This window comes from Micropterus salmoides, unplaced genomic scaffold (assembly GCF_014851395.1).
Source record: "Micropterus salmoides isolate LMB-PRFRI ecotype aquatic unplaced genomic scaffold, ASM1485139v1 Ms_hic_scaffold_10, whole genome shotgun sequence".
Taxonomy (NCBI): domain Eukaryota; kingdom Metazoa; phylum Chordata; class Actinopteri; order Centrarchiformes; family Centrarchidae; genus Micropterus; species Micropterus salmoides.
In genome coordinates, this window is record NW_024040041.1 from 35,220,264 (window position 1) to 35,247,698 (window position 27,435).

Consider the following 27,435-nt stretch of genomic DNA (forward strand, 5'->3'; position numbering starts at 1 on the left):
CACTGTCAGCGATCATCTTTACAACATAACAAATGTTTAATCAGCCAATATATATCTCCTCTGTTTGCTTTAATGTCTGTACTGTCAGATCACCTCCAGCAGGATCAGCAGCAACGACAGCAACTGTTGCCTGTAAGTAAAACTGGAGCTGAGTATTTCCTAAATGTTTTCACTTATTAGAATATTTTACATGTCCAGAAATGGAAAGTGAAGCGATGTGGTTCCTCCACAAAAAAACAAGAATTTCTCTCATAAATGTTTGAGTCTTATTTCAGAGATTATTTAAGTGTTTTACTTTGTAGGGTTGTGATCATTTATTTCCTATAAATTTACCACTTTCATCGTAGAAATCTGTATTTTTTTTCTCAGATTATTTTCCCTCTCTTCTGGCTTCATATAAACAATGGACTTGAGTTACATCTGGATCATATTACACATAAGAGTCCATAAAATACTAAATTACAACAAGGACACTGAAGATAAAAGTTTACTGAAGGCGCGGCCAACACGCCTCTCTGAGTTTGTCGGTCTCCGCGTTGTTAGATTGGTCCAAATGTTTCTTTGAACTCCTCGTATCCTGACACGGAGCAGGAGCTGTTATGAAAACCCCTTCATGCGAACGGACACCAACTCCAATTAAATGAACAGACTCAACTAACCAACATCTTAGGCCCCTGTCCAGACTAAAACGACGAAAACGCAGACCTAAAACGGAGAAGTTTAGAAACGCTGCCGACCCCGTTTTGCGTTTCAAAACTCCGGAGGACGTTTTAGTGAAGACGGGCCAAAACATAGGACTTTAGAAACGATGACGCAGCTGCTCGGCTCTCTGATTGGGTCTTGCAAAGCAGAAGCACGATGCTACTGTCCGGGTTTAAAAATATCATATTTTTATTATAATATTCTGTAGAGTGCAAATAACCCTTGTACTGTGCATGTCGCCGTTTACTTTGTGACGACTGCCAGTCTGCTTTCCGCTGCCACACTCCCGGGTTACATTCAGTAACAGTCCCAGCTCATTATTGATGCTTAGTCTGTATTTATTTATTCTTTCGCCAAATCTTCTATAACCAGGAAGAGACCATCTGCTTCATGTTTACACTGGCACGCGCATACCCAGTGCACCTGAACGGGCCCTACTGTGTCGTTTTACAGTAGACTGAAATCAACTCCAATGATGATACCATAAGTCAGGTTAGGTGGTGTAGAAATGCAGGACGTATGTTTTCAGTGCAGTCCCCCCCCCCACACACACACACGCAAGTTATGTATCTGTTTGTTTGGTTCTCGTTTTAAAACGTGACCAGGTGTCCTTGCACAGGAGTGTCAGTCTGTTTACGCAAAGAAACTCTGCAAATGAGTCACTCTGTTTTTCACTTTGAGTCGATGGCAATAAAGTTCACTGACCTCCAAACTGACTTTCACATGAAGCCACACGCACTCTCACACACACACACACACACACACTCTCACACACACACACACACACACACTCTCACACACACACACACACACACACTCTCACACACACACACACACACACACACTCTCACACACACACACACACACACACTCTCACACTCACACGGACTTGTGTCACTATCTTCGTGACAAAGAAGGAAAGAGGAACAAAAAGAAGAAGGAAGTAAAAAGAAAGTAAAGACTTCATGAAACAAAACTTATTGTGCTGAATCAGCTTCAAGTAGTTTTTACACATACAAAGAATTTGCTTTGGTGACCTGCATAAAGGACATAAACTATTTACATTCTCCTCCCAAAGTATTGGAACGGTGAGGCAAATTCCTTGGTTTTTGTTGTTCATCTTTTGATCTTAAACCCAAATGTCTTCAGTGAACAACAAAAACAAGAGTTTGCCTTCTCGTTCCAATACTTATGGAGGGGACTGTAAATGTAAATATATGAAATAAACGGGACATACAAGCACCACAAATCCAGCTACTGCACATACGGCCAATGGGAAGGTAACGTTGCTGGAACTAATCCCCAAAGCTGCAGTGATGTTGACCGGAACGTGTCCTGCGTCTCTGGGAAATACAACCTTCACGAGTAAAAAGCCAATAGTTTGTCAGTGCCAGGGGAGCAGTTAGAGGTTCAGGGGCTCCTTTAACAGCCAACAGACTGAACTAATGCCGCCCAGTAGAAGAAATAATGGGAATCAAAACGCTGCAGTAAGGACGTTAGCCCTGTTCGTATATCGTGACTTTGCTGATGTAAATGAAAAAGGCGTTTTTGTCTTCTCTTATTTAACATTGGCTGAATAAATCAGCTGAGAGACTGAACTTTGTATTCCCTCAAAAATTAAAAAAACGCCCCGCACCAGGATTCTTCTCTAAATAGGTTAATCAAGCAGAGTGACAGGCTGATCCTGGAGCATCAACCTACCTTTGAAAGTCATATCTTCCCCCAAGAGAGGGAAGAAAAGTCCAGCAGAACAACTTTCAACAGAACGGTGAGCACAATCACAACTTAACTGTTAAAGTCAGCAGTTTAGATTGACAGCAGTCAGCGTGGAATCTAGCTTGATACATATTTGTGTTGTTGGCTAGAACATAAATCATTACTGTAACCGTCACCACAGACTCAGGGACCAAGAGAGGAAGGGGGCCCACAGAGACTGCTCGTGTATAGGGTCTAGAACTGGAGCTCATCAACATCGATGGTTCGCTTTCTAATTTCCTCAAACATCTTGGACATATCGAGTCTGTTAATCTGAATTATTTGATGATTCGTGTGAACAGCTCTCCAACACGGACCCAAACCCACCACAGAAGAACACCTTTAAAACAACCACAACCAGGATTTATTACCATAAAGACAAACAAACAACCAAGACGATAAATCAGAAATACCAGAAGCTTAAACTCCGACTCCCAGGCTGAGATGCAGCAGACAGCCGAACCCGTTCTCTTCTGATGGCGTCACAGGAGCTTTAACCTGGCCAGGTGGGTCTCATTTAGCAGTCAGCTGTAGCTGACAGAACAGGAGGAGATTCGGGATTATTACGCCAATCTGCCGGCTTGCCGCGGTGTGTGAAAGGTACCGAGCCGGATAGGGGGGGGTCAGATTTGACACTAACTGAGGCGGAACGATGTCTGTGTGAACAGTGAACAGGAGTGACGTTTCGAGCTGCTGTGTTACAAGTTGCAGCCTTTTTTAAACGGTCTAACTCTGAGAGTCCACTGACTCCGGCAGCAGCATGGTTTTGTTAAGTTTGCAGCCCGAGTCAATGTCCACTGGAAGCGTGTCATCACTGACCTGTTGTTAATGTTGTCATTTTTGTGCTTCTCCTACCTTCTTCACAGCTCTCTGTGACCCCGTTTTGTTCGGTCAACATTTGTTGACGTTTCTAGATTTTGTTCATTTGGTAATTAGCGCCTGCTTTTGTGCTTCTACTATGAAAGTATGCTATGTAGTTAAATGGTTTCTTTTTTAATAGTGTTAAATGTTGTTTATGATTGGTAGTCTGCACAGGGTATTTTATTTAAAAAATTGACCGGATGAGCTCCGGCAGCCGCGGCGTAGGCGGACTCAGTGGAGGTAACCCGGAAAGCCAGAATGCTATGTGAAAGCACACGCGGTGCCGGGATTACGCCGCAATATTTTGTTCAGCAGAACGAGCGAATGTGGTATAATGGCGGACGTTCTTTCCACGTTTATTGCAGAATCTCTGTGTGAAAGCGGCTAAACAGCAAAGCTGGAACGATCACTGTTTAGAAAACAGCTGTAAAGTTTAAGGGGCGGCGTGGTGGTGCAGCGGTTAGCACTGTCTCCTGCTAATGCAAACGTGGGTTAGGGCCCTCCAGCAATAATTTAATTACTTTGATAGCGGCAAACAAAAAAGTTACAGCGGCTGGTGCGGAAATAGATCTCAGTCACGACAGCAAAAGTTATTCACATAATCACTTCCTCTTAAGTGATTTTTGCCTCCAAAATGAAACGCAATACCGTTTTTGCAGCAGAACTTTAGGTCGCGTGAAATTGAGAGATTTTACTTTGAAAAGTTCTGAAGGAAAGAGTCTCAGTTTAAATGCTTTGATATTGGAACAGTGGAGAACTTGGTAACGTGTCCAAAAATGATACCTGATTCATTCCTATGGGCTCAAACACCGGGGTCCTCACGCACCACAGAGCATGCTCAGTAGAGTCCTTCTCCTGCCCAGCAGACACGTTAAATGTTTATTAACATTTATTAACAACATTTATTAAACTGTACGGATCACATTCTGATAATAACTTGAGTCATTTCAGGGGTTTTGACGCTCAAAGTAAAATGTGTTCACCGGTTTACAACCCTGTAGAGCCACGACACCAAACTTACTTCACAGCCTCACTGCTGCAGTAAAGATATATTCAAAGTAATACTAATAATATATAAATTGGAACAAAGTATTTCTTTTCTTTTTCTTCAGATGCAGTATTCCATCAGCTCAAACTCATGTTTGCACCACAAGATGGCGCCAAAGGTCATCTAATCACGCTCCCCTCTCAAGTTGGACTTGATGGTCCTGTCGCTTTGTTCCATTTCTTTCTTTCCCCTTTATTCTCACATCATTTATATAGATGCAGCTGGAACATACGACATGTCCAAATGTACTGCTCTGTGTAAGAAGTTAAATGAACAGCCAAGGCTATTTCTTTTCTTAATATAAACTATATGTTAAAGGACAAAGTACCAGTCAGTCACAATCACACGTTCTGCATAAAGGTGAAACATAATGCAGGAACACGTTTTATTTAGCAAATGATGTTTCCATAGAAAATAAGGCTAGAAAATGAAGATCTTAGTTGGGAGTGAAAACACATTTATTCTCATTTCCAGCCATGTGCAACTCTACATACAGACGTGTGTGTGTGCGCACACACACACTGATTTAAACTGGACGTTGTTGGGAGATTTATTAGCGCTGTGTGGGAAATGTCTGTGTTGGGTGACAGGGAACAGCTGCTGTATCTGTTCCAACTGTAGACTTACAGCTTACACAGAGACACTGAGGAATCACTACCAAAGAACGGGTCAACCCCCAAACTAAACTCTAACCCAAACCCAAAGCCAGGATAAAGAGGTTCAGTGAATGTGGTGTTGAAGGTGTGGAGGTGGATCAGTGTGTCAGAGGAGACTCTGTAGAAGGACAGAGAGCCAGCAGGACAGTCCACATACACTGCTGCTCTGTTAGAGGAGGAGGAGGAGGCGGGGCAGGAGGCGGGTATTACTTTCCCTACGCCATTATGCCAGACAGAGATCCGGTCGAGAAAGCAGCTGAGACTCCAGGACTGATCATTCCTTCCAAACCTCCAGTGAAAATCGCTTCCTTTCCTTTCGACCCCTCTGTAAGTCACTGCGATGTTGACGTCTCCTCTCCACTTGACCTCCCAGTAACAGCGACCAGTCAGTTCATTTCTGCACAGCAGCTGCTCCCTGGTGTCAAACCGGTCTGGGTGATCAGGATATGGCTGGTAGTTTGACAGCGTCACCTTCCTGTTGTCGTTAGACAGTTTGAGGAATGTGTTCGCTGTGTTTGGGTCCAGCTCCAAATCACAGGCATCTGATGGAGAGAAAAATACAAGTGAGGACTTAATATTGTTGTTCTACACGTTACATTCTGGGTAAATAGACACCGCTTGATCTCATGATGCAGTTGTGGGTTTGAGAAGAAAGTCTGTCCCATAAATCTATCACACAGGTGCTTTCACTCTGGACAGGGAACCTCAGTTATTAAGTCTGTGTGAGTTGTGCAGATTTACACTGCACTCTGTTTTAATTAATTCCAGTTTGTACATTTGGCCCCTGGAGTTCCTGGTGAGTTCTGTATGTTGTTAGTTTCAAATAAATGTACAGTTGGCACTGTAGGAGCTATTTATGTTTATTGTTGGCATGATATTTTATTTCGTTTGGACATTCATATTAGAATTTTGACACTGGGTGGCAGTGATTAGATGCACATGGTTGTCTATAGGGGGCGTAGGTGACAGGAAGTAGTAGGCACAGGTAGGGGGAGCACAAACGGTTCTCACCAGACCACCGAACAGTATGTTCATCCATTTGTACTATTCTCAACTGCAATGAAATCTGGGATATCTTGTCTGTCTGCGTAAGACTTCACTATCTACCTACCAGTGTATGATGGCAAAGAGACTGGAAATCAAAGCTAAAGGTAAAGCAAAGAAAAAATTGCCTTTACAGGCACATGTTCAAACATTCCAGGGATCACATTTTTCTAAGTGTGAGGTCGAAAAATCAATATACATTTAGTCTGATTAGACCATTCAAAGCTGGTCTGGCAGATAAAATCTGAGTGACGAAGTTGGTGTAATGACTATATTTTTCCCCACCTTCCTAAAGTAAGTAATTGACTGGCAGTACCTCATTATAAACTCCTATTAACAATATTTAATTGGATATGATCTGCTAAGTCCTGACTGGAAGCCAGTGAAGGTGTAACACCTTGCAAACATGACTGAGGATGACTCGAACCAGTTTCGGTTGAGGCAGTTGGCCACCCACCCCAAGTTTAGGTTCTGCGTGAGGTTTCTACCTGTGAAAAGGGAGATTATCTTTGTCATCGTAAACAAGTTCTTCCTTCTGGTTGGAAGTTTTGGGTCTCTTTAAATATCTTTACAACTTGGTGTGCATTTTCACTGCGTTAACCATCATCTTGATTCACTGTAGGATTTTACTGAATATATATTTTAACATTGCTATATGAATAGTTCTATCTACTGTTCAAATGACTTTAACAAAACACTTACACTTCCTCGAACCAGGTTTCAACCTCTGCTCTCCACCGTGGTCCACCCTGCAGAACCAAACACAGTCAGACACTGGTGATGCAACAGAGTGACCGTACTATATGCTTATGGTACAGTAGAGCAAAGTGGAGAGCATATTTTTGTCAGTCCATGCCCCAGTGTGTCCAGTCTGGTGTCAGCCCGTACCTGAGAGTGTCCAGTCTCCAGTGTGGATTGTCCAGTCCAGCAGACAGCTGCTTCACTCCTGAGTCTCCTGGATGATTGTAGCTCAGGTCCAGCTCTCTTAGATGGTAGGGGTTGGAGGTCAGGGCTGAGGCCAGGAAAGCACAGCCCTCCTCTGTGACCATACACCCTGACAGCCTGCTTGACCATATATAATTAGATTAGGTTTTTACTGTTGCTGATATGAACAGTCAACCCAAAAATAACCAAAGCTCTGTAGAAGTCCTCTCATCATATCGAGATCCTCAGCATTTGATTCATCCTTTCATCACCATCACCAGTGTCTAGATGTCTAGGTTTTATTTCTATACCTCTATGGCTTCACCACTCTCTTTTAAATAGCATGTGATGCCATGCCCTCACTTTTGCTGATAATAACCATAATTATTATATAATATGGTGGTAAATGGGGGTGGTGATGGCTCAGTGGATAAGACGCATGGCTTTGGTGTGAGAGACCCAGGTCTCGCCAGGTTTTTCACTGAGTGTGAAAGATTGCTCAGGAGCCTACCCACCCCGAGCAGCCTCACTTTGTCAATCCCACAGTGCAAGCGACAACCAGCAGCTCAGGAGGTACAAAACTGGCAAGGTCCCTGGCTCTGACGTCACGGGAAGGCTGCCCAAGAACTGTGCCCTGGAGCTCTCTCCTGTTCTGCAGTCACTTTTCAAAGAATCACTACTAACTGTCCGCACCCTCTGGAAAACAGCCAGAGTTGCGTGCCTCCTTCACACACTCCTTCAACATCTGGACTCCTATGGCCACTATATCAGGATTCTCTTTGTAGACTTGAGCTCTGCCTTCAATAGAATTCAGCGCCACACCATGATAACCAAACTCCACCACTTCCATGTGTCACCTCTGCTCATTTGCTGGATTCATAATTTCCTAAGTGACAGATCACAGGCAGTGAGGGTGGGAAGCACCACATCCACCACCATTACTGTCAACACCGGAGCCCCCCAAGGCTGCTCCTCGGTGTCTTTCTCTACACACTGTACACCAGTGACTGCCTTAACCCCTCTCCCATTACAAAATACTTCAAATACTCTGATGACACAGCCATACTCGCCCTCCTCTCTGACACAGAATCAGTTACAGCATATCACCAATCCATTGCCCACACAATGGTGTAAAGTCAGTCACCTCCTCCTCAACCTCACCAAGACAAAGGAACTCATCCTGGACACATGCCGTAAACTCTCCACCCCTCACTGCCCCATCTCCATGAACGTCCAGCCAGTAGAAATTGTTGACAGCTTCAGGTATGTCAGCACCATTATGGACACATCACAGACATCCATTTTTCATTATTAAATCTTTGAACTGTACCTGATCTGCCTTCTGGCATCTGCATTTGGGCCTAATTCCTTGTTTTAGTGGTAAACCGCTAGCACGACTGTGAGAGAGAGCAGCAGTTCAACAATATAACTAGGAGCTAAACTATGAAGGGTTTCAAAGGTGATCATTAAACTCTTAAAATTAATTGTAACACCAGCGAAGAGGCTGAAATAGAGCTGGGATGTGGTCTTCTATTCTCTGTTACAAGCTTAGCATCTGCATTTTGTACTAGCTGAAGCTGTGAGATTATTTTGACTCAAACCTGAATAAAATGGATGAGAAAATACTTGGGATATGAATATGGAACAGAACTGGCAACGTAGGCGTGAGGTGGGGCAGCAAGTTTGACATCGATGTCTGTGAACCGATGACGTGAAGTGATAGAGAAACCGAGCTATTTAACTAACTACTTTAACTTAACTAACTGCAGGAATATTGTTGAGTGGCTCAACAGACTTCTCTTTGGTATGAGCTCCTCGTTTTTGCTTGTATGCTCTGATTCCTCCTGTTCAGTATTAACGTTACCCAGTTCTGAGTAAACATCTCTCATCTCCACGTTTGTTTATCGTGAATGCAAGTTTCATCTCCACAACACCGGCATGTGTGAAAGAACGGACCGCAGTGAAGTTAATTTCAATTTGGATACATTGGATATTTTACATTGGATATTCGGCAGAGGTCTGTTGAAAATACAATGTAAAACTAACTTCACCAGGTTTCTAGAGGCATTTTAAACATTCAATGGCTCTTTTTCTTGGATCTGCTGGTGGGGTGTTGCCTCAGTCTCTCATATATGTCTGTGAACAGTATGTTGATTCTGGCATGGTAGTCCGCTGTGTTTAAGACCACTGTGTATTTTCCTTTGTCAGCAGGTAGGATAGTGATGTTTTGATCCTTTCTCAGTGATGTCACAGCCTTCCTTTCTTGGATGATGAGATTGGAAGTTGTTCCTTCACATTGGAAAGGGCTGCTGATACCTTCAGCCTGAGCTGTTCTGCTGTTGTGTGATAGCAAAGTTTAATCAGAACGTCTTGCTTGGTTGGGTGAGTTCCCTATCTGACATCTTAGCCTGTCTTTCCTTACTCTTGGTGTGTAGAGATACCTATGCTTTGTTGATGAAATCAGTGACTTAAAGACTGCACACCAAATACAAGAAAAGGAATCTAGTATATGTTGTCCAATGCAGTGAGAAATGCACAGACCTATATTTGGGGAAACTAAACAACCACTACACAAACGCATGGCTCAACACAGAATGGCCAATGCCTCAGATCAAGAATAAGCACTTTTTTGAGGACTACCATGGGCACATTTTAAGACAGAGGATGGATGGTTTGAAAGAAGAGTCAAGGAAGCCATTTACACCCGGATAGACATACTGGAGTTCTGAGACACCACTTATCCCGCGCAATGCAGTCCTTTAATCTCTTCTCAGGAAGCAAGGGTTTTCCTACTGTTCAGTCAGAATCCCACTTGCCCATGATTGTTTGACAGGGACCATTTACATGGCCACGTCTCCAGAGCATACTGTACAGGTGGCTGAAAATCTCCAAATCACGCTGGCAGAGCATAGGCGATATTTTATGGGACTGGAGCAAACATTTTCATGCATTTCGATGACACCAAAGGCTGAGCTATTAAGCTAAATTGTTCCTTCACTCACTCATTTCCTAGTCACGTTGGAATATCGTAGATGCCAGCATGAACAACAATATTTATTAAGCACCCTCAAGTAACTCTTCATCTCCTTGCACTCATGCATTAGTTCCTGTTGTTCGCTGTAATTGCTGTGGCTGCTTTGACGTTCAGAATGTTGGTGTTCAATTTTGCTGTCTTCTGTATTGTAAACGGATCTTAAATTTTTTTGTAACTATCAGTTATCCTGGCCTTTAAAATTAACAAAAGGTAATGCTAAATCAAACAATGACTGGTTTGGCCTCTTTTGTTAACAAGGATTTTGTGGAAATACAAGTGAGGTACAGAACTTCATTTTCAAACAATACCGTGGCCTCGTTTTTACTGATAATAACCATTATTATTGTAAACTGTTAATAGTAAAGTGCAGGGGAAAAAAACTGAAAACTAACCTGAGAGTTTCTAGTGTACAATGTGCACTCTCCAGTCCAGCAGACAGCAGCTTCACTCCTGAATCCTGCAGGTCATTGTTACTCAGGTCAAGATCTCTCAGACTAGAGGACTGGCAGCTGAGGACTGAGGACAGAGCTTCAAGACTTCTCCATGACAGTTTACAGCCACTTAATCTGAAGAAGAGGAAATCTGAATTTATACTATGTAAAGTGGTTATGACTTAACTACAGCAACAACTGTCTGCAGTGTACGGCTTAGGCTCTGTTATAGTTGACTTGCGCCTCCTCAAAAATGGAGGAGGCATGTCAAGATACAAACAACATGTCACTAACATGTTGCAATGACATGAAGCAATAAATCGTCACGTTTGATTTTATGGGTATATCCATTTATCTGTGCACATACAGAGCTTTCTTGGAGGCTTTGACCACTGGCAGCAGCATCAGAAGAGCTTTCTCTGAAGCAAAATATTTCTTCAGGTCAAACACATCCAGATCTTTTTCTGTTGACAGTAAGATGAAGACCAGAGCTGACCAGTGAGCAGGAGAGAGTTTATCTGTGGAGAGACTTCCTGAACTCAGGGACTGTTGAATCTCCTCCACTACAAAACAATCCTTCAGTTCATTCAGACAGTGGAACAGAATGATGCATCTTTCTGGAGTGGGGTTCTTCCTGATCTTCTTTTTGATGTACTTGATTGTCTTCTGGTTGGTCTTCGAGCTTCTTCCTGTCTGTGTCAGGTGGCCTTGTAGGAGAGTCTGATTGTTCTTCAATGAAAGACCCAGGAGGAAGCGGAGGAACATGTCCAGGTGTCCATTTGGACTCTGTAAGGCCTTGTTCACTGCACTTTTGTGTACACTTGTTGCAGAGGTTTTGCTGAAACATTTATGCAGACTTTGGAGTGTCTGTCGTGGTGCAGGCATGACATTTTTGTTGTGGTCAAAGAGCGATATGTTCACATGAAGAGCAGCCAGAAACTCTTGAATGCTCAAGTGGGCAAAGCAGAACATCATATTCTTGTCCTCATCCTTCTTCTGCCCACATACTTGTTTGAAGATCTCTGTGAATACTCCTGAGTACTTTGAGGCTTTGCTGATATTAATTTCACAGTGTTTCAGGTCTTCCTTGTTAAAGAGGGTGTTGCTTTTCAGTAACTGGTGAAAAGCTAGTTTTGCCAGTGACTGAATGTACTGAATGCACTTTTCTGGGCCATACTTTGCGTGATTGATCTGAAACACCAGGAAGTGGATGTACATCTCAGTCATGGTCTTGGGCAGCTCTCCTCCCTCTCTGGCCTTCAACTCCTCCAGAACTGTAGCAGTGATCCAGCAGAAGACTGGGATGTGGCACATGATGTGGAGGCTTCGTGATGTCTTGATGTGGGAAATGATTCTTCTGGCCTGCTCCTCATCTCTGAATCTCTTCCTGAAGTACTCCTCCTTCTGTTCGTCGTTGAACCCTCTGATCTCTGTCACCATGTCAACACACTCAGGAGGGATCTGATTGGCTGCTGCGGGTCTTGTCGTTATCCAGACGCGAGCTGAGGGAAGCAGTTTCCCCCTGATGAGGTTTGTCAGCAGAAAATCCACAGAAGTGGGCTCTGTAACGTCAAGAGACTTACTTATTTTGCCCATAAGATCTAGTTGAAGGCCGCTGTCATCCAGTCCATCAAACACAAACAGAAGTTTGAATTCACTGTTCTCAAAGTTGGAGTCTCTTGACTTCTGTAAAGATATGAAGATGTCATTAAGAGTCTGCTCCTTAATCACGCTGGTTTCTGGGATACATGTGTGAATTAGCTCTGCCAAACTAAACCTTTCTCTCCTCCACAAGCTCAGCTGCCGGACAGCGAAGGGGAACATCAGATGAAAATCTTGATTGGCTCTTTTTTCAGCCCAGTCTAACAAAAACTTCTGCACAAGGAATGATTTGCCAATTCCTGCAGCCCCATTGGTCAGAACTGTTCTTATCGCTGTGCCTTTTCTGGAGGGGTGTTTGAAGATGTCGCTGGGTTTAACTGTTCTCTCTGATTCTCCTGGTTTTTCCAAAGTCATCTGAGGCTTCCTGACTTCATGCTGTGTGTTAGTGCGTATGTCCCACCCGTCCGTGATGAACAGCTCTGGGTTAATTTCATGCAGAAGTTCTGCATGCTGCTGCTCTATCCATCCTTGTTGTGCACACTTGAACATGTTCTGGAGCTCCGACTGCAGTGTGAGTGGGTACGATGTGTTGGGTAGTGGAGGGTGTAGTACTGGCACCGTCACAACTGTGAAGAACAAAACAGTGTTCATGAAAAAAGTTAATTTATGAAACTGTCCATTATCTGTCTCTTCCCTAGCTGTCAGCACTCAACAGATTTATCGTTTTTTGTTTTTGATTAGGAAAAGGAAATATAGAAGTGTTACACGCATGTCGCATACATGCAAGGCTCTATTTAAAGCATCAATGGAAAAATTACATCGGCACTCCAAGCTACAGAATGTATTCAAATAGACAACATTTTGATCACAGTTGGATCCTTATCAGGTAAAAATGTAGGAATTGTGGAAGCATTTTCAAACATTGATAGTAAGGTGGCTTAGCAGAAGATTCATGCACCTTGTGATCAAAGCATCAAATTTGGTAAAAAAACAAACAAAAGGGCAATGGCATTCCAAAAGATTCTGGATTGGACCATCATGAATTTTCAAAGTCTTACATATATTCTCCAAATGGCAGTTGCCAAGAACTATGCGTGGAAAATAACTTGAAGTAATTATGTCCTTACATCACTGATAGAAAATTGAGGCCATTTTGAAATTATTTCCCAATATTCAGCTTGTCTTTTCCAATAATTGTACCAAATTTCATGTTTTATCACAAAGTGCATGATTCTGATTTTCTCAGCTATGCTGACCTGACGAACATCTGCCTGGGACCGAAACGCTGTCTATTTGAAAACATTTTGTGACTTGAAGTCAGTGTGGAGGCATTACTGTTAAAAACATTTAAGTAATGTAAGCAGGCATCGTGTTTTTAGCTGATGCTGATCGACACTGTAGCCAGTTAAAACTTAAAGCAGATTAAATCAGATGTGGCTAATTAACATGAATTCCTTAATGGCTGATTGATGTACCTCTGCAGCCACGAGACTGTGTTCAGTTTTCTTAGTAGCGATTCTAAACTGAAGAAAAGAGCTGTACAATTTTGTTTGAACATTTTCTTTGTTGTTTGTACGGTTGGTTCTTTGACAGCTTTGCAAGCTCCTACACCCTGCACAGATTTAGCAAATTTTTTCATTCATTCAAAGAGGAGAACATCTGAACCTTCGGTCTGCCTGCTGACAGCTGGAGGATCTGACAGAAGAGCAGCTGGTGGTTGAACAGATGAAACTGCTTCGTTCTCTGAAGTCTCTTGAACATCATCGACTTCCACTGAGGATAGAAAGAAACAGCGATAGGTCACATTATACTTTTTACTGTACTGATGACAGCGTTTACTACGTTGTGACATTCATTGAGTTATTTACACTGTGTTACGGAGCATGTCTAACCTCAAATAGTTCCTGTTGTTAAACCACGTTATATTTTCATTTCAATGAAGGCATGTTTATCAGCTATGCTGTATTGTTAATGTTTTCTCTAGGGATGTAATGAGTAAATATTAATTTATTGATTCATAAACTAGTTATTTGCTCAGTTAACTGAGTAATTGTTTTGTCTGTATAACCTAGTGAACATGATGATGCCTTTTTTGACTAAATATTCAGCTTAGAAATACTATGGCAAATAATCACAGGAAGAACGAGTGAGTGAATTAAGTTGCTGATTAATATTTGGATATTTGACTAATCGACTTATCTTCCACTAAGTGCAGCTCTAGTTCTCTCATTGATTTACTTCATACTTGATTTTTGTGTGAGTCAATCCCCTTTCTTAGGAATTTAATTTCTTTATCAAGATTATTTGATTTTTTTTTGCCATTTTTCATCATTATAACTCAGCGATAACCCCGCCTGACTTTGTGTCTATTAGGTCGTTTGAGCCGTTCCCCTGGATATTCTGCAGTTTCTTTCCTTTCTCCCCCCAATCCCTTAGCCCGAAGTCTTTATGTAACTATTTTCTTGGTTCTCTACTCAGAGTCTAAAAGGTGTTGTGCCCATTGTGCTGTGTGTGAGAGAATCTGTCATTATAACATTGGGCTATATGTATGTAATATTGCAGAGTTGTCCCGGGTTCGATCGTGTCCTTGAAGCCTCACCGGCTGCAGGTGCACCAGCTGACTGACCTGCAGCACAGACACATAGTTGCATGTTATTCATTTCTGAAACTGCTGTAACTGCATGATGTGCCTGTTCTGTTTTTCTCACACTGACCTTCAGGTTCTGGGTTGCTGTTTGACAAACTCTCCACCAGATCATTCCTCCTCATCCTCTTTAAAACCCTCTTGGCCACCTCCACGCACTGATTGCTGTAAGTCTGCACCATCAGATCCACCGTGTCCGGCCTGTCTGCGCTCTCCAGTTGGCTCTTTGGGATCGGTGGGAGGTCCTTGAGGAAGTCCGGCTGCTGCAGGTACCACTTGAAGGTTTTTAGCTCTCTGTCTCCCAGATCCTCCAACGTTTCCAGCAGCTCTATTGCTGTCGCCATCGTTTCTCTGCTGAAATCACAGGAAATCTTCTGCACCAAGGGAACGTGATTTTTTTTTTTTTCATCTGGTCACTTCAGTACCTGTGGGTTTAGACGTGTGGACGTGGGATTTGGCAGTTGATATTTTTGCAGTTACATTTTTTTCCACAAAATCTTTTAAAGAGCAGTTTAATGTGTCACAAATAGGTTTTAATGTTTGTCATTATAGAATTATACCCTGACTCTTTTTTAAAGCAGTAACATTTGGGCTGGGCAATAAAACATTAATGATAATTATCAGAATATAATTTTCCTCAATGACAATATAATAAATGTTCAATATATTGTCAATGAATTTTTGATTAAATTCATTTGAATCACAAACAAATTAGCACATAATATTTAATGTGAAACATTAATTTTGTTGAGAAAAGGGGACTAAAAAAAGATTTACCAATTTGTTGAAAAATATTTTATCATAATAGTTTTGAATGTTCTACCTCTGATTTGTGATGTCATCCACTGTTTGGCAACAAGCGTTGGTAACAATCTGCCCATATAGAAAAGTTTAACCACATAATCTGGTTTCTTTACCTTTCACTCAGGAGCAAAAATCTGCCTTTAAACTTGTAAGAAATAATGATTTTAAATATATCATGATAATTATCGAATGATGTGAAATGTTTTTATCGTGATAACATTTTTGGCCACATCGCCCAGCCCTACTGCAGCATAATAATATTTTATTTGTAAAGTGTTAAATATGTAAGCCCCGCTGTGGTCCAGAGGCTTACTGTCCATCAGCAGTCTGAGGCTTTCCCATCAGTCTTTACCTTTCACTTTTTGTTTCTTTTGTAATCCAGTAGATTAACACCTGATTGGGGTTTGTTTGTTTTTACGATTCTGGTGCCAAATCGATCCTTTTAAAACAGTTCCAGTGCCTGAACCAATACTTTCTATATTTAAAGTTCTTTAAATTGAACAATATATTAACTGTTTAAGATATACTTAAACATAAATCTAAGTAAATACAAAAACACAAACAAATTAGATAACAAATTCACAGTATACCAATAAATCAAACCTAACCCAACTACAGTAATTTAACATCAAATAACAGGTACAATACTAACAGCAAAATCTGTTTTGAGTTGGTATACTTGCGAATGGCGAATGTGTGATGTGTGTAGAAGCCTATCAGTTATTTATTTTCCTACCTCTGATTGGCAGAGCGTTAAGGTGGCGGTTGTTGTTGCCTCTGCTAGTTAACACATGTAGCTTGCTCCTGAGCCAGGCTTCTTTCTTTGGCGTAGGCTGTGGCTCACGGTAGCCTTGCAGTATTAAGAACGACCGAGTGAAACCGGCTGTCGTCTCGTAGCTGATGACTGAGAGACACTACAGTGAATGGTGGCAACGCTTCTTACGCCCGAGCACCAGAGCAAAAGTATTTTAATCGACACATTTTAGTGGCACCAAAATTTGCGTTCTAATCGGTGTAGGAACCGCTTCCATAGTGGAACAGACCAACCTAATGGAGACTGATCTTAAATGCAGTCAGTCCTCAGTGTCGTCCACTCCGATGGTGAATCAGTTGAAAGAGTCTCAGCCTTTCAATATATGTGAGGTTGTGCCCGTTGAAAGCTGAAACTTGCAGCAAAGAATATTTATGATTTATAAGTTAAATAAGTTTAGAAGGGACCTTCATATCCTTCAGTGTCTTCAATGATTATTACAGAGCATCCTAAGCTGGCTTGATTTGTGTGTTTGGGAACATCCATCGGTACGAAGTACAGGAAATTATAAAGACTGCCAGTAAGACCATCAGAACCAGATCAACAGCAGCTTTATAGTAAGCTTATTTTAAATAAGGGACCCGGCATCAATAATAAAACTCAACCTGTTTACCAGAAGGAAACGGCAGCACATGATCAAAACCACAAGCAACCGTTTGTTCCTCCCATCATGCAGCACTAGAGACGTTTTCGGATCTATTCTCAAGAGGTCAAGAGGTCTGAGAGCCCAACAGATCCAACAGAATACTTTGAGACACTAAAGGCTTCATGCTGCAGAGACCTGCCATGTGTACAACAGGTGGAGTTCACCCTGAAACCCCACGTCCTCTAGTAACTTAAAATAGCTTCTGTCAGTGTGAGTTTCTGTTGATTATTGTGAACGGATGCTTTGTTTGATTCTTATTTTCTAAACTTTATCCCAAAACATAAATTCTTCTTTTATGTTGTGATTGAGGATATTTGAGGGATCTTTCAGGTCTTCCTGCAGCTCCATGTTTGCTAGAGGCAGCACATTTAGGGTTACGACACCTGCATGAGTGAGTTTCCTGTACGCTGCGGTTATTTGAAGACTTTCGTAATTCGCAATCACTGACATGTAAAATTTCACTTTTAGATATATTTTTTATGCCTTTATCGGCGAGAGCACAGCGATAATGACAAATATGAAATGTGCCGTTTTTTTTTCATCTGCAGCAAAAAGGAACAAACAGCAGATAAAACTTCATCAAGGCACCAGTGAAACATATAAAGTAATGTTTGTCTTTTTATTGTTTTACTTACATTACTGATGTAAACTAACCTTTAGCAGCAAGACCATTCATCATTTAGGATAAGTCTACTTCCGTCCCTGTATCAAACAGCGGTACCTGTTGTAACTGATGGAAGACGTGACTGCCAGGATCTCTGCTGCTGCATCGGGTATCTTGTTTCAGGAAGTTACCACATGAAGGTTTCAACCACATCCTACACAGCTGAGAGTAGAGCTGCAAACAGGGCGGCTGCTCAGTCCCGATCACTGCCACAATATTTATTAGGATTTATTATAATGAATGACAATAAACCTTTTTTATTCAGAAGTAAAGCCGATAAAACAGACTCTCCTTTTCAAACAGTTTTGTGAACACAGATTCTCATGATGGTATGATGAAATGACGATATCACGCACGACCACCTCCCGTTGAAGTCCCTGAGCTCTGGACCGGGCTAACCTTCACTACAGACCGCTGCTTTCTAAATGAAAGGGATTTTTTCCAGCAAAGCTGTTCACCCGTCTGATGCTGTGAGAGGAAGGTCTAAGAGATAATGTCAACATGAGTAACGTCTGGTATTAATGTTATAAATATGCTGTTTGTGTAGGTTTGCAGAGGAAAAAAAGAATTGCCTCCTGATTTCTTCTATTTTGTCACCGATTTTAAAAACATATTTTAATTTTATTTGATACAATTAACATGCGTATAAACAGAACTAAACCTTCCCCAACTGAACAAGATGAAATAGATGAAATAAACATTGTATGTACAAATTACGCTGAATAAATTAAACAAATATAAAAAAATAAATAAAATAAAATCCAAAAATAAGTCCAGATGACAAGAACGACTTACAGAATAATAATGAATAAATATCCATCTTCTAAATTCAGTCATTTATCAACTTCCTGTTTCATATCTTCAGTCCTCAGCCTACCAAAACCCCATCTCCCACCTCACACAACGGTGCACCAACAACTACCCCCAACTGAATATAAGTAAAACTAAAGAACTATTTATCAGTGCCCCCAGAAAACGCAGAACAGCCCGGGATTCATAAAGAACCTGTTGCAGTGTGTCAGACTCTCATCTGAAAACTTAAAGCTCTCCGTCACCCCCGTCACCTGCTGCTACTGTACAAGAGCATGCTCCAACCCGTTCTCCTCTACTGCCCCCACTGTTTCTGCAACACGTTAACCGCCACCAATGGGAACAAGCTCACACTGCATCAAAAGTAACTGGCCTTCCCACCCAGAATCCATCAGACCCCAACGGTAAAGCCACCACAAGCAAAGCACATGACCCTAGTTACCCTCTCTCCCTTTATTCACACTACTTCCATCAGGACGCAGATACAGGTCCCTGGCCTGGAAACTCTTCTGCTACAGCAAAGGTTTTCTGCTTTCCACAATAGCATTGCTCAATGAAGCAAAGATCAAACTGATCTATTGGGGAGTCGGCCTGATGAAGGCATTATAACATGAAACAAATGCATGGTTCATTCCTAACTGCAGTCTAGACATCTAGTCTCTTAATTTGCCAGCCTTGGAGTTGTCTGTGTTTTTCACCATGATTATAAGCTGAAGTCTGGTTAGACTGTTATCAGTTTTTAGTTTGGAAAGCTCTTCATAGTCAGCTTTAAGGGCATATCGTTCTTGTTCTGTGTTTGTACTGAATCTGACCTCTTTTTCGAAATCTTGAGTCCATCTCCTTCATTTTCTGTTTGAACATATTGAATCTGGAACTACAAAAGAATATTTTGCCCTCTAATATGTGCTTTAACACTAGAACCGCCAGGGTTCGTTGTATACCTATAACCTTTGTGATTATTTCACACTTTGGGAAACTTTTAGCACATTGGCTGTACATTTCCTATAAACACCATCCCCATATTTCAGGCATTTACAGAAAGTTTATTCTATTCTTTGTCTTCACTGTGCAGGTCGATCGCTTGCGCTGCGCATCTGTGAAGGGCATGTTCACATGCGGCGGCTCTTTTGATGTCATCCACTCGCCGCTGTTATAGCCTAGTTATATTCTAAACACAGCTTGAATTTTTTAATTGAAATGTAACAATTTACAAAAAAGACTGACTGTTGTTGAAGTTCAACGACTTCCCCGAGTTGTTTGATGGAAAAGGACTTAGAGGAGACGAGAGATCAGATTCAAATCACACCTTTATTGAGACAGATATCTGGACACCATTCCTGCACGCTACCTAAGTAAGCGTCTGATTACTCTTCCGCTAAGCTGTGTATATGTTGATGAGACGTCACCCAGCTGCACATCCCGTGTTACCTTATATGGAAGTTGTCAATAGGTGTAGAATATTTCTAGTGTGCCTGAAGGGCTGTCATGTGAGTGTGAGTGTGACTGTATTAAGAAAAGTGTGAAGTGTGTCTGTTAGATTCCACTGAAAAGGATTCAAGCGCCGACACAAACGGTATGAAGAAACAAGAAACAGTCCAGCACACTAAATAAGCAACACAGCACAGCCATGAGAGCTGGAATAACAACAATTAATTTAAGTAACTGAAAGAAAAGCATCAGGAATAATTCTACCAGGGACAACCTAAGTTTGTATGTGTGTGTGTGTACATGTGTGTGCTCATAAGCCTGTTAAAGAATGTAGTTGTTAGAGAGAGTGGGACGCCACGACTGTAACAGGCAGGCAAGAACCCCAGTAGCCAATAGGGGTGGGAGAAAGAAAAGGAATAAATCAATCAAAAAAAAAAACAAAGACTCCCAGATGCACCGCGATGCAAACGCAGAAGACCCCGACCCAAATGCCAGCTGACAATGTAATCGGCACGGAGAGAATCTGACAACGGTGTTTCTGGACTCTGTCAGGGCGGACAGACAGGCAAGCAGGCTGAGAGCAGATAGGCAGGCAGGCAGCGACTCCGCACACAGTATAGCTGTGAGACAGAAAAACAAGACGTTAGGTGAGATCGCAGGAAGTACTCAACAAGACATGTAGAGTGGCCGGAGCAATGTACCACTGTAGGTAAACTGACAAACCGGCGACTAGTGGGAGCTGAACCAGAGCTTAAGACTGCAGGAGTTGATAAGGGTGATGAGCCACAGGTGTGGAGCGCTGCAGGTGGACCTGAGCCGGGCCCAGACAGACAGGCAGACAGACAGACAGACAGACAGGCAGACAGACAGGCAGGCAGACAGACAGGCAGGCAGACAGGCAGGCAGACAGACAGGCAGGCAGACAGACAGACAGACAGACAGACAGACAGACAGGCAGACAGACAGACAGACAGACAGGCAGACAGACAGACAGACAGACAGACAGACAGACAGACAGACAGACAGACAGGCAGACAGACAGGCAGGCAGACAGACAGACAGGCAGACAGGCAGACAGACAGGCAGGCAGACAGACAGGCAGGCAGACAGGCAGGCAGACAGGCAGACAGGCAGGCAGACAGGCAGGCAGACAGGCAGGCAGACAGGCAGACAGACAGGCAGGCAGACAGGCAGGCAGACAGGCAGGCAGACAGGCAGACAGACAGGCAGACAGGCAGGCAGACAGACAGGCAGACAGACAGGCAGGCAGACAGGCAGGCAGACAGGCAGGCAGACAGACAGGCAGGCAGACAGGCAGGCAGACAGACAGGCAGGCAGACAGACAGGCAGACAGACAGGCAGACAGGCAGACAGACAGACAGGCAGACAGGCAGACAGGCAGGCAGACAGGCAGGCAGGCAGACAGGCAGGCAGGCAGGCAGGCAGGCAGGCAGACAGGCAGGCAGGCAGGCAGGCAGGCAGGCAGGCAGACAGGCAGGCAGACAGACAGACAGACAGACAGACAGACAGACAGGCAGGCAGACAGACAGACAGACAGACAGACAGACAGACAGACAGACAGACAGGCAGACAGACAGACAGGCAGACAGACAGACAGACAGGCAGGCAGACAGACTGGCAGGCAGACAGGCAGGCAGGCAGGCAGACAGACAGACAGACAGACAGACAGGCAGGCAGACAGGCAGACAGACAGGCAGACAAGGGAAAAACTGGGAACAGGAGGAAAAGAGAGGAAGGTGAAAGCCAACCCATAACAGTGTCAGAGTGTATTATTGTTTCCTGTTGTTCAGCACAAGCCTCTAACTGTCTTAACTGCTGAGTTACCTAAGATAAATATTGAGTATCATATGAGCAATCATAAGTAATAAATAAGCATATAAGAGAATCATATCCTGCAATATCACTGTAGGGTTGTGTTGTATATCCACAATTTCTCTTCTAAGAGATCACTCCTCAGATTGGAGTTGATCCACCTGGTGCTCATCATCAGCTGCGTTTGGCATCATATGCATGTACTGACCGTCTCTTTTTTCCACAGCTGTGGTGATCACCCTTTGGATCAAACCACGAATACAAGGAATACAACAACAACCACATGTAACTAAAATAGCCATAAACGTAGCAAAAGATAACAATTCCCATTGATAACCCCCCCCAACAGCCTAGGGTTTCCCCACATCCCCATTTTAATACTCTGGTTCTAGTTCTAGAAACTCTGAACTAGGAGTTTGAAACCTCCTGAGCACTACTACGCTGCTGCAGTCTTCTTCCTGGATGTGGAGCTCCTTCTGCTGATCTTCTTTCTTCAGTCTCAGGGGTAGACTACCCCGAGACCCTTAACACAGACCAGGGGATTATTCTGCCCCTATGTTGAGGTCTGGTTTCTTTCCGACTCGTCCGAGTCAGTGCTCTGTGCTTGGTTGTGCAGGTCCTTCTGCACCTCTGTTAGGGATCTCACTGGTTCTGGTGCTGCTGTATGCACCAGAACCAGACATGTATGCATGTCTTGGAATGTAGTGATTAATCAGACATTTAATCACCGAGTTGCTGTCCTCCCTTTTTGTAGGCCACGCCTCTGGCCACCCTGTGAAGGTGTCAACGCACATCAGTACGTACCTGTACCCTCTGATCGTGTCCACCATGTCTGTGTAATCGATGGAAATTTCATGCCCGGCCTAGTGATCATTGAGAATGCGCCCATTTCCGGTTTCACTGTTGGCCTTGGATTATACACCATACGTACCTGACACCCTCGCACAAACTCCTTTGTCATATCTGTCAGATATGGATGCCACCAATGGCACAAATGCCTGTTCATCTGAGCGGGACCAGCATGTCCTACACCGTGAGCCTCTTCCAGTACCTTCTGTCTGATGGTAGGGGGAAGAAGTACTCTCCCATCTGGTCCTCTCCAGAGACCACCTGTTTCCGTCGCTCCTCTTTGTTTCCACACTGTTTTCTCCTGTGGAGAGGCCTTTTGTTGACACTGTTTGACGTGTTCCTCGCTGAGGCTCGTGTGTTGTTGCACTTCCTCCTCTGTGCTTATCATTTGTAGTGAGGGGGAATATCCCACCACTTGCTTAGCAGCCTGGTCTGCTGCTTGATTTCCTTTGGCCACTGGAGTGTTTGCGGTGTCATGCCCTTTACACTTGACAATTGAGGCATCCGGTGTTTTTTGTCCATATTTCTTTACATTGATCTAAATAGTCTCGGGGATTTTGGCCTGGCTTCCATGGGAACTTAGGAACGGTAGCTGCATTGGGCAAGGGAAATCTCTCTCTCATAGCTCTGCCTATAGCTGTTACCACCACCATTTTTCCCCATATCCTCCCCCTAACTGGACCAGTGGCATAACATAATTCTTCTTCTGCGCTCCCTTAAGTCTTTTGTGTGTTTTCTCTTCCTTTGCTATTAGTTGCTGTTTCTCCCTAGAGTCCTGTATTAAGGCTTGTACTTCCTCGCTTATATGTTCTATCCCTGTTTTAGTTGGACTCTGGTAGGTGTGTCCCTCGGCTTCCCCTGCAGCCTCCCCAAACAACTCTGCGGTCCCCCGAATGAGGTTCGTCTCGGGACATCTTGACCTGATATTAGGGAGCCGGTCCCCTCGCCTTCCTCCTCAGCACTGACCTCATCCTCTGGTTCCCAGTCCTCCGTATTCATGTCCACGACAGTTTCATCCTTCTTCCAGATTCCGGACAATTGGCCCCATCTCTCCTTCTCCATTTTCTCCGCTTCAGCTCTGCACTTCCTCTTTTGCAACAAACTTGCAGTCTTCTCCTTTTCTCCGTTTCGCTTCCTCTTTCTCCTTTCTTCTACCTTTATTTTTTCTCCTGTTATTTATCACTGCCAAAACATTGTCAGTTTGTTCTCCTCAGGGCTTCCACGGGCCCCAACCACCGTCATCAATTTCTCGATCAAATTCTCCGTCCATCCTGACCCTGCCTAATGTGTGTACCAGCCATTCAGTTTGTATGGAATTCACCCGAGCAACTGACCCGATCAAACACTACTTCTCGCCTTTATTCACTTTTGTTGTCACTGTTAGGTATCCGTGAAATAAAGGGGAGGTTTTTCGTGTTTGAGACACTGATGCACAAAGTATCCCTTGGAGAATATCACTCACACTCACTCCTCCGTTCGTTCACACGTAGCGTGCAGAGGTCCCAGACCTCCAGCGGCTGTGGCTCAGGAGGTATTTGCCCCTGGTGGCTGTTCCGCCAGTGTATGAATGAGTGTGACTGTTAATTTCTGTTTGAGCACTTAGGCTCAGTGTATGAATGTGTGTGACTGGTGAATGCAGATGTAGTGACTAGAAAGGCGCTATACAAGTACGGAGCATTTACATTTACATCCAGAGATCCCAGATCTCTACTTTAATTTTACCTTATGAGAACCTAAACCACGATGCTTGGATGGTCCAACTATCCGGGCCTTCCACCCTGCTTGGAGATCCCAGATCTCCGGGCCTTCCACCCTGCTTGGAGATCCCAGATCTCCGGGCCTTTCACCTTTGGTACTTCGGAGGTCCTGAATTCCCCGGGGCTCAAACCCAGCACTCACGGTTCCCAACCGGAGTCCTCTTGAGATAGAGGTGGAGATGCCAACTCAAGGACAAATCACAAACTATCCAGTTGATTTACTCATCAGTTTACACACAAATCCTAAACCATAACAGTTTGTACATTTACCGAAACAGTATTTTCTCACAAAATTTGAATCTCACCTAAACCGTCTGTCTCTCTCTCTATTTTGGCACTTCAGTCAGGACTCTCTCAACTCCATAATTTAACAATCAAGGTCAAATGTGCAGATTCGCTTAAACAGGTTCTGCTTGCCTTTTTATGTGCCGCGGCAGAGGAGATTGAAGGCCTGAACGGCGTCCTTTCCATCCCGGACGAGCCCCCAAAACTGTTGAAGTTCAACGACTTCCCCGAGTTGTTTGATGGAAAAGGACTTAGAGGAGACGAGAGATCAGATTCAAATCACACCTTTATTGAGACAGATATCTGGACACCATTCCTGCACGCTACCTAAGTAAGCGTCTGATTACTCTTCCGCTAAGCTGTGTATATGTTGATGAGACGTCACCCAGCTGCACATCCCGTGTTACCTTATATGGAAGTTGTCAATAGGTGTAGAATATTTCTAGTGTGCCTGAAGGGCTGTCATGTGAGTGTGAGTGTGACTGTATTAAGAAAAGTGTGAAGTGTGTCAGAGTGTATTATTGTCAGGGCCCAGTTTCCTGTTGTTCAGCACAAGCCTCTAACTGTCTTAACTGCTGAGTTACCTAAGATAAATATTGAGTTTCATATGAGCAATCATAAGTAATAAATAAGCATATAAGAGAATCATATCATGCGATATCACTGTAGGGTTGTGTTGTATATCCACACTGTTGTAGTGTTTTAAAGGCGGTAATAATAGCCTCATAATGTTGGCTAGTTGTTGCTGTTCTGCTTGTTTGTTCAGACTCCATCGGGCATCCAGAGAGTAACACTATTTATTCGAAACAATTATTATTAATTCCAAATTTCATAGTAGATTTTTACCCCATGGAAAAATGTATAATGATCACTTTTACTAAAAAAATACATAGTATTGAAAACGTTATAGCCGGTCAAAAAGCACACAAGGGAGCCGCTCGCTCTCTTGAAGGGACCGCAGAACACAGGGAAAAACTGGGCCACTGCAGCATTAGTTCTGATGATCATGTAGCAACACAAAACCTACAAGCAGCGGCTTTTATGCATGTTTACTTCCTACAAGTGGATCGCTGTCAGATAATAATCCGTCAGATGCAGAATCAGCCCAGGACACATCGCTCAGCGCCCACCGTCAGACTCTCCTTCACTCACTGTGCTGAGCAAGTGTAATGCCTGTAGTGGGAAAGGTATTGCCAACATAGACACAGCGCTAAAATGACAGTATTCTCTATAGGGGTAAATTAACCCTCCTGCCGCTTATAGGCATGCACGTGCAGAGGGGGGTGCTATGGCTGCTTGAGCACCTGCCCTTTTGCACTTTGATGCCCAAAGTGCCCTTTTGTCAATGACAAATTTAATTAATTAATTAATTTTTAAATTTGTAAAGGTCCTTTTGTGAAGGCCTGCCAAATCAAACTATTAGCGCCCACAGCTAACGTTGCTTCTACACACAGATAAACAAAAGTTGCTCTGTTCACTTCGTTCTTGCTGTTTGAGGGAGAAAAGTTTCACGGGCGTCGTGAGGTCTGGTATTTTTTATATAATTTGACTAAAAACCTTTCACTTCAACTAGGATTATTACAGTAACTTAATAAAAAACGTAGTGTGCCTTAAAATAATTATAACAACTTTGGTAAAACAGGTTTATTTACTTACTTATCAGCCCGTTTTAAAACAATCATTTAAATCAGAACAGTATTTGAATAGATAGCAAACCTATTATATGAACTAAATAACTGGAAGTACATGTAATAATGTCAGTGTCAATATAAAATAAATAATATTCCTGACATTGAAGAAGAAATGGTCCTATTAGATTTCAGAAAAAGGTATGAAATGTTAATGTGAAGGTAAATGCTGCTCTGTCATGGTTATTATGGGCCAACAGAAAGAACACACACATCTTTTTAGATTAATGACTAGACATATAGTCAATCAAAATCCAATATATATCTCAGATTGAATGTAATATATAAAATCATTATCACAATATTGCCCACACACACCCAGTACTGTTTCCTTCCCAGATTATTTCCCACACTTTTTTGAACCTGGTATCGTATTTCCTCTCCCTGCAGCTCTCGGTGTGCAGCCGTCTCTGTGAGCGTCTCCCTCTTATTTCCTCGTAGCAGCAGCACTACAGCAGGTCAGTCATAGTGAGTCAGTCCCAGCCAATACTGTCAGCAATCTTTACATCTTGTCATGGTCACATATTTGTTTCATCAGCTTATATCTCCTATGTTTGTTATAATATCTCTAGTCACAGATCACCTCCAGTAGTATCAGCAGCAACCAGAGCAGCAGCAGCAGCAACATCCCCAGAAATCCCTCAACAGCAACAGTTAAGTTAAGTAAGTTATGTCAGCCCACCGTGTTTTAAAGCTAGATCTGGGTATTCTCTGTGTTTCTTTTTCAAAACTGTGTCACAGCATTTGTTGATGTATCGATACAGAAGCATCTGTATACACATATAATCAAGGATTACATAACAATATATTTCTGTATCGATATTTAAATCCTTGTTCCATGTGTCCCCCTTTATGCTTTGAGCATCTGCCCTTCCAGAGGTCTCTGCTTATAGGTATAAATGCCCATTTTTTTAAATCTGGCTTTATCTTGACATTTTTTAACAACAGGGGGTGCTACATAACACACTTTTAGGAAAAGTCAGAGACTGGGGGACTTGAATATTATATTGAAACAAAGATACATACAATCAGAAAACAGCCACGGGTAAATTTGACCCGTTGGCGGTTCGAGTGTAAAAGTCTCCCACCTGGTGCCTGCAGATATTTGGTCTGTATTTATTGCAAAGTATATATAAGTAGTATATAGTAGTATAAGTAT

The 27,435-nt window shown here is 42.9% G+C and overlaps 1 protein-coding gene and 1 long non-coding RNA gene across 4 annotated transcripts; one reads left to right on the forward strand and one right to left on the reverse strand.

The window, feature by feature from the left end:
- Window positions 1-26,989, forward strand: LOC119896607. The gene is made up of 4 exons (XR_005443253.1): window positions 1-132; window positions 14,778-14,970; window positions 26,667-26,734; window positions 26,849-26,989. It is a non-coding gene; the product is annotated as an uncharacterized LOC119896607 (long non-coding RNA).
- Window positions 4,807-20,077, reverse strand: LOC119896601 (NACHT, LRR and PYD domains-containing protein 3-like). Of its 3 annotated transcripts, none has more exons than XM_038710091.1 (9): window positions 17,617-20,077; window positions 14,772-15,055; window positions 14,657-14,683; window positions 13,723-13,830; window positions 10,823-12,683; window positions 10,417-10,590; window positions 6,955-7,128; window positions 6,769-6,815; window positions 4,807-5,564 (listed from the first exon to the last, which is right to left on the reverse strand). In XM_038710091.1, the coding sequence occupies exons 2-9, from the start codon at window positions 15,043-15,045 to the stop codon at window positions 4,990-4,992; spliced, it is 3,240 nt and encodes a 1,079-aa protein (XP_038566019.1). In that variant the 5' UTR covers window positions 15,046-15,055; window positions 17,617-20,077; the 3' UTR covers window positions 4,807-4,989. The 3 variants fall into 3 exon arrangements, with proteins under 3 accessions (XP_038566019.1, XP_038566017.1, XP_038566018.1); XM_038710089.1 differs by having other exon boundaries at window positions 14,772-15,126; XM_038710090.1 differs by having other exon boundaries at window positions 14,772-15,126; window positions 16,242-20,077.
- Window positions 26,990-27,435: the final 446 nt, after the last annotated feature.

Coding starts and splice junctions, on each gene's coding strand:
- LOC119896601 (XM_038710091.1), bottom strand. CDS start 15,045: ATGGCGACAGCAATAGAGCTGCTGGAAACGTTGGAGGATCTGGGAGAC. Junction 14,684..14,771: donor CAGCAACCCAGAACCTGAAG/GTCAGTGTGAGA, acceptor TCTGTGCTGCAG/GTCAGTCAGCTGGTGCACCT. Junction 12,684..13,722: donor TGTCAGCAGGCAGACCGAAG/GTTCAGATGTTC, acceptor TGTTCTTCACAG/TTGTGACGGTGCCAGTACTA.